This window comes from Somniosus microcephalus, chromosome 11 (genome assembly GCF_052327205.1).
Source record: "Somniosus microcephalus isolate GS21.2 chromosome 11, FLI_Smic_1.0, whole genome shotgun sequence".
Taxonomy (NCBI): Eukaryota; Metazoa; Chordata; class Chondrichthyes; order Squaliformes; family Somniosidae; genus Somniosus; species Somniosus microcephalus.
Genome location: NC_140997.1, coordinates 203,777,950 through 203,785,266, shown reverse-complemented (window position 1 = coordinate 203,785,266; position 7,317 = coordinate 203,777,950). Strand labels below are relative to the sequence as shown.

General features: G+C 45.8%; 1 protein-coding gene across 2 annotated transcripts in view; it reads left to right on the top strand.

The window, feature by feature from the left end:
- Positions 1-5,947: 5,947 nt before the first annotated feature.
- Positions 5,948-7,317, top strand: part of cfap92 (cilia and flagella associated protein 92 (putative)) — a 209,436-nt gene continuing 208,066 nt past the window's right edge. Inside the window, exons 1-2 of one of the 2 annotated variants that reach the window (XM_086001722.1) lie at positions 5,948-6,252; positions 6,358-6,613. In XM_086001722.1, the coding sequence (XP_085857848.1) occupies positions 6,229-6,252; positions 6,358-6,613 (280 nt within the window). In that variant the 5' untranslated portion in view covers positions 5,948-6,228. The remainder of the gene's footprint in view (positions 6,253-6,357; positions 6,614-7,317) is intronic. The other variant, XM_086001721.1, reaches the window with a different exon arrangement.

Here is a 7,317-nt window from a genome sequence, read left to right as displayed (position 1 = left end):
AGAGTAAAAAATACTTAATTGGAGGAAGGCCAATTTCAGTGGGATGAGAATGGATCTGGCCCGGGTAAATTGGAATCAAAGGTTGGCAGGCAAAACTGTAATCGAACTGTAATGGGCTGCCTTTAAAGAGGAAATAGTTCAGGTACAGTCGAGGTACATTCCCACTAGGGAGAAAGGCAGGGCAACTAAAGTCAGAGCTTCCTGGATGATAAAAGAGATAGAGAGTAAGATGAAGCAGAAAGAGAGCACGTATGACAGATGTCAGGTCGAGAATACATCTGAGAATCAGGCAAAATATAGAAAGTTCAGAGGAGAAGTGAAAAAGAAAATAAGAGGGGCAAAGAGAGATATGAGAATAGAATGGCAGCCAACATAAAAGGTAATCCAAAAAACTTCTATAGGCATATAAATAGTAAATGGGTAGTAAGAGGAGGAGTGGGGCTGATTAGGGACCAAAAAGGAGACCTGCGCATGGAGGCAGAGGGTATGGCTGAGGTGCTAAATGAGTTCTTTGCATCTTTCTTCACCAAGGAAGTAGGTGCTGCCATAGACATAGTGAAGGAAGAGGTAGAGGAGATACAGGATGAGATAAGAATTGATAAAGAGGAGGTACTAGAAAGGCTGGCTGTACTTAAAGTAGATAAGTCACCAGGACCAGATGGGATGCATCCTAGGACACTGAGGGAAGTTAAGGAACATATCGCGGAGGTACTGGCCATAATCTTCCAATCCTCCTTAGAAACAGGGGTGGCGCCAGAGGACTGGAGAATTGCAAATGTTGCACCCTTGTTCAAAAAAGGGTGTAAAGATAAACCCAGCAACTATAGGCTGGTCAGTTTAACCTTGGTAGTGGGGAAGCTTTTAGAAACAATAATCAGGGGCAAAATTAACAGTTACTTGGACAAGTGTGGAATAATTAAGAAAAGCCAACATGGATTTGTTAAATCAAATCGTGTTTAACTAACTGGATTGAGTTTTTTGATGAGGTAACAGAGAGGGTTGACGAGGGCAATACGATTGACATGGTGTACATGGATTTCCAAAAGGTGTTCGACAAAGTGCCACATAATAGGCCACGGAATAAAAGGGACAGTGGCAGCATGGATACGAAATTGGCTAAGTGACAGGAAACAGAGAATAGTGGTGAATGGTTGTTTTTCGGACTGTTCACCAGGGGTCAGTTCCAGGACCACTGCTTTTCTTGATACATGGTAATGACTTGGATGTGGGTGTACAGGGCACAATTTCAAAATTTGCAGATGACACAAAACTTGGAAGTATAGTGAACAGTGAGGAGGATAGTGATAGACTTCAAGAGGACATAGACAGGCTGGTGGAATGGGTGGTCACATAGCAGATGAAATTTTAACACAGAAAAGTGTGAAGTGATACATTTTGGTAGAAAGAATGAAGAGAGGAAATATAAACTAAAAGTAGAATCCTAAAGGGGGTGCATGAACAGAGGGACCTAGGGGTATATGTGCACAAATCATTGAAGGTGGCAGGGCAGGTTGAGAAAGCAGTTAAAAAAGCTTATGGGATCTTGGGCTTCATGAATAGAGGTATAGAGTACAAAAGCATGGAAATTATGATGAACCTGTATAAAACACTGGTTCAGCCTCAACTGGAGTATTATGTCCAATTCTGGGCACTGCACTTTAGGAAGGATGTGAAGGCCTTAGAGAGGGGGCAGAAAAGATTTATGAGAATGATTCCAAGAATGAGGGACTTCAGTTATGTGGATAGACTGGTGAAGCTGGGGTTGTTCTCCTTGGAGCAGAGAAGATTGAGAGGAGATTTGATAGAGGTGTTCAAAATCATGAGAGGTCTGGACAGGGTAGATAGAGAGAAACTGTTCCCATTGGCAGAAGGGTCGAGAACCAGAGGATACAGATTTAAGGTGATTGGCAGAAGAACCAAAGGCGACATGAGGAAAACTCTTTTTACTCAGCGAGTGGTTAGGATCTGGAATGCAATGCCTGAATGGGTGGTGGAGGCAGACTCAATCATGGCTTTTAAAAGGGAGTTGGATAAGTACCTGAAACAAGAAAATTTGCAAGGCTTCGGGGAAAGGACGGGGGAGTGGGACTAGCTGAAATGCTCTTGCAGCGAGCAGGCACGGGCTCGATGGGCTGAATGGCCTTCTTCCGTGCTGCAACCATTCTATGATTCTACGATTCTATCTAGAATGATACCTTCAACTGTTTTTGTTGCCCTCCCTAATAAAGCTGCGTAATCAACTTTCCCTGAATCTTCAGCTTTTTAAAAATTAAATTAGTCCTCTTAAAATGTGGAACCAACATTAAATTTTCAGCAGCCTTTGCTTGGCTAATAGGATGAAATCATTATATGGTGATCACTGTTAACCCAGGTGTTCCCCCTCATGGAGGTCTGATATTTCTTCTTCTTAGGCAGTCCCTTGGAACCGAGGATGACTTGCTTCCACATTAAAAATTAGTTTGCAGGTGACTGATGAGTCCAATGCGGGACCTACAGTCTTTATCACAGATGGGGCAGACGGTGGTTGAAGGGGCGGGTGGGTGGGGTGCTTGGGTTGACGTGCGCTCCTTACGCTGCCTGCGCTTGGCTTCCGCTTGCTCCCGGCGAAGAGACTCGAGGTGTTCGGCGCCTTCCCGGATGCTTCTCCTCCACTTTGTGCGGTCTTGGGCCAGGGATTCCCTGGTGTTGGTGGGAATGTTACACTTTTTCAAGGAGGCTTTGAGGGTGTCCTTGAAGCGTTTCCTCTGCCCACCTGGAGCTCTCTTGCCATGCCGGAGCTCCGAGTAGAGCGCTTGTTTTGGGAGTCTCGTATCAGGCATGCGGACAATGTGACCCGTCCATCAGAGCTGATTGAGCGTGGTCAAAGCTTCGATGCTGGGGATGTTGGCCTGAGCAAGAACACTGACGTTGGTGCGCCTATCCTGCCAATGGATTTGCAGGATCTTGCAGAGGCAGTGTTGGTGGTACCTCTCCAGTGCTTTGAGGTGCCTGCTGTACATGGACTATGTCTCTGAGGCATACAGCAGGGCGGGTATCACTGCTGCTCTATAGACCATGAGCTTAGTGCCAGGTTTGAGGTACTGGTCTTCAAACACTCTCTTCCTCAGGTGACCGAAGGCTGCACTGGCACACTGAAGGCGGTGTTGTACTTCGCCGTCGACGTCTGTCCTTGTTGACAGTAGGCTCCTGAGGTATGGAAAGTGGTCCATGTTGTCCAAGGCCTTGTTGTGGATTTTGATAATCGGGGGCAGTACTGTGTGGCGGGGGCAGGTTGGTAGAGGACCTTTGTCTTATGGATGTTTAGTGTAAGGCCCATGCTCTCGTACGCTTCGGTGAAGGTGTTGACGATGGTTTGGAGTTCGACCTCCAAGTGGGCACAGATGCAAGCGTCGTCTGCATAGTGTAATTTGACGACAGAGGATGGGACGACCTTGGATCTGGACTGGAGGCAACGGAGGTTGAACAGCTTCCCGTTTGTTCTGTAAATTAGCTCCACTCCAGTGGGGAGCTTACTGAGGGTGAAATGGAGCATTGCAGCAAGGAAGGTCAAGGAGAGCGTTGGTGCGATGACACAGCCTTGCTTGACCCCGGTTCGTACGTGAATTGGGTCTGTGGTGGAACCATTGGTCAGGATCATGGCTTGCATGTCGTCGTGAAGCAGGTGGAGGATGGTGACAAACTTTTGAGGGCAGCCGAATTTGAGGAGGACACTCCATAATCCCTCACGGTTGACAGTGTCGAAGGCCTTTGTGAGATCAAAGAAGGCCATGTACAGTGATTGGTGTTGTTCCCTGCATTTCTCTTGTAATTGACATGCGGTGAAGATCATGTCCATTGTGCCACTTAGTGGGCGGAATCCGCATTGCGACTCTGGGAGGAGCTCTTCGGCCACTGGGAGAAGGCGATTGAGGAGGATTCTGGCGATGACTTTCCCTGTGGCAGACAGCAGGGAAACTCCTCTGTAATTACCGCAATCGGACTTATCACCTTTCTTGAAGATGGTCACAATTACGGCGTCTCTGAGATCCCCTGACATGCTCTCCTCCTTCCAGATAAGAGAAATGAGTTCATGAATTCGTGCCAGTAGTGCTTCTCCGCCATGCTTTAGTGCCTCGGTGGGGATTCCATCTGCTCCTGAGGCCTTGTTGTTCTTCAGTTGTCGGATGGCCTTTTCAACCTCATGCCGGGCTGGGGTTGTGCTGAGATGGTGGCGGGTAGCATGCTGTGGGATGGAGTTGAGGACACTCGTGTCGAAGACAGAGTCGCGGTTAAGGAGATCTTCGAAGTGCTCCTTCCAGCGGGCACTGACTGCCTCTCTGTCCTTGATGAGTACCTCTCCGTTCTTGGCCCGCAGTGGGGTAGGGCCTTGGGTGCTTGGCCTGTAGATGGTCTTGACTGCGCTAAAGAATTCACGCATGTCGTGGTTGTCAGCTAGCTGCTGGATCTCCTGCGCTTTCTCCACCCACCATCTGTTCTTTAGGTCGCGAGTTTTTTGTTGGACTTCGGCCTTCAGGCTTCTGTAGAGCTGCTGTCTTGCTCTCGAGCTGTTACTGTTTCCAGATCAGGAATGCCTTGTGCTTGTGGCTTATTAGCTCCTGGATCTCCTGGTCGTTCTCATCGAACCAGTCTTGGTGTTTCCTGGTTGAGTGACCGAGCGTCTCTTCACAGGTGCTGATTATGGAGGCCTTGAGTGCAGACCAGGCGCTGTGGGCACTCTGTGTCTCTGCATCACTAGGGTCACTACTGGAAGATCGCATCGGGCTGTCCTCTGGTGACTCCAGTGCTAATTTCTTTTTCAAATGTAGTCCTGTTACCACTCCATTCACAACGAAAGCCGAGGGGTGAAGAAGCAAGACAAAAATCACCCTCATTGAAAATTTCAGTAAGAAAGACTTGCATTTATATAGCGCCTTTCACGACCACCGGACATCTCAAAGCGCTTTACAGCCAATGTCCAGTTCTGATGAAAGGTCATCGACTTGAAACGTTGACTCTGTTTCTCTCTTCACAGATGCTGCCTGACCTGCTGAGTATCTCCAGCATTTTCTGTTTTTGTCTCAAAGCTTTTTACAGCCAATGAAGTACTCTTGACGTGTAGTCACCGTTGTAATGTAAAGTACTTTATTTGTTGTAATGCGCTTTGGGACATCGGGTTTTGAAATTTGGTTCCACAATTTAAGAGGGCTAATTTAATTTTTAAAAAGCTGAAGATTGTTGTAAAGTAGTAAATTTAAATACTAAATACCTCCACACCATAAGTCCCTGACATAAATGAGAGGAAATTGATTTATATATTTGTAAAATAAGACTTTAGAAGGCCAGCTTGCATTTTAGAAATTTTCAGACAGCCAGTTCAAAAACCAAATACATCATCCAGTTGGAAACATCGAAAAAAAGTAGTTCCAAACCACACCATTATAAAAACAAAATACTGGAAAAATTCAACTGGCCAAGCAGAATCTGTGGAGAGGAAGGCAGAGATAAACGTTTCAGGTCGATGACCTTTGGTCCGAGCTGGGATGTGTTACAGAGGAACCGTTTAATAAGGAGCAACAGAGCCAGAGAAAAGGGGGTCAGGGAGAAAATAGGATGGCCTGTGATTAGGCGGAGTATCTCCCCCCTTCATCTGCACAGATGCATAAAGTTACAAAATAAACCAGAACAGCCAAAGCAAGGCATTTCACGAACACGAAACCTGTTCAGTCGGTGTGAAGCACATCACAAAGTGCCAGCTTTTTTTTTTACAGCGGTGCGTTCAGTCACTTTCCTTTAGGTTGTAGTCTGGCCGAGACACAAGCGCTGCAAAGAAAGCGTGTGTGAACAGAATTTACAGTGAGATATTTTGCCTTTGATAGGAGTAATATTATTGCAACTATGCTGGTTGCGGAGGGATACCCGGCGCGGCGTTCGGTGGCGTGGCGCGGCCTGTTGCTATGCGACGGAAAGTTGCAATCAAACTTTGGAAAGAAGAGAGCGGGAGGAATTGGCTGCACCGCCGGAGCCCGGGAGCAGGCAGGCGAGGAACCCCAACACCCCCCACCGGCAGCCGCCCGCCCACCCACAGCATAGGCTGCCAAGGCATCGCCTCGCCACTGTCCCTTGTGTTATATTGACTTTTATTGCAGCCTGTGTTGATCTGACCCCCATTTGAACTGTAACAACTCTGTGAGGGACATTCATTTCTAAACAAAAAACAAAGCTCAGGGTTATAATTCTCCTATTTTCAGAATGGAAAGGCTGCCTCTGGATAGTGTAAGCACTGTAACGGAAGCCTGACTGGACTGAGTTAATAGTTAAGTAGAGATATTTTTGCCTTTTGATATTAGTAACATTATCGTTTCAATTATTGTGCTACAGGATGATTCGACAGAATTCAGTTTCACCGATGCGGTTTCTGCAGATGGTGTGGAAAATGAGGAGCCTGGCACTGGCACCTCTGCGGATGATGGCGACAAAGACATGGGAGAAAGGACGCCAGACCCCGACCAGGCCGCGTCTAGCAACACCGAGCCGAGTCCAGTCGTGCCCGAGATTTCAGCTAGTTCCCAAAGCGAGAACAGCCCCTCTCACCTTGTCAAATTCACCGTGACTGTAACACTGGCCATTCCGAATGGTACGTGATTTCACCCAGTAACTCACACAGCTGTAGGAAAACCATCCTAAACTGTTACAAAATGTGAATGGCAGTCCCTGCTTAAAAAATATATTTTCGATTTTTTTTATGCATCAGCTTCAAAGGTCAAAAATCGTGGATTACTTGTTAAATATAAATTGTAAAATGTTTGATACATACGGTTTCAGCAGTTCAGAACTTCTGAAATTAATTGAAAAAGTCTAGTTTTCTGACTGCACAAGTCAAGTACCTCAATTTACACACGGCTGAATGTGACTTTTTTATTTCTTTTCAGTTATCACATTTTCTGCTTTATGTCTTAAAGCAAATTGTTTTAATATTTTATTGTTAAATTGTTTGGAAAGCCTTTCGATCCTATTAATAAACACATGTCACAATCACTTAATTCATATATAATTTGTTTTCTGAAAATGTCACATGTTGGCTTGAATGTGATTTACTGTGATTCACAGCCCTCTCACACTTCTTCCTTCTTCAAAATGCCAGTACTCCCCTATCCAGTTGAATCTTTTTACCTTTATCAGGGAGCCTTGTAGGCAATGTTACAGAAAGGATTAAAATTAGAAATTACCATTGTTGATATTAGCAACCAAATATTTAATTTATTCATTTAACAGTCCTCTTTATCTGAGGAAGGGCATACTTGCCTTAGAAGCGGTGCAACAAAGGTTCACTAGATTGAT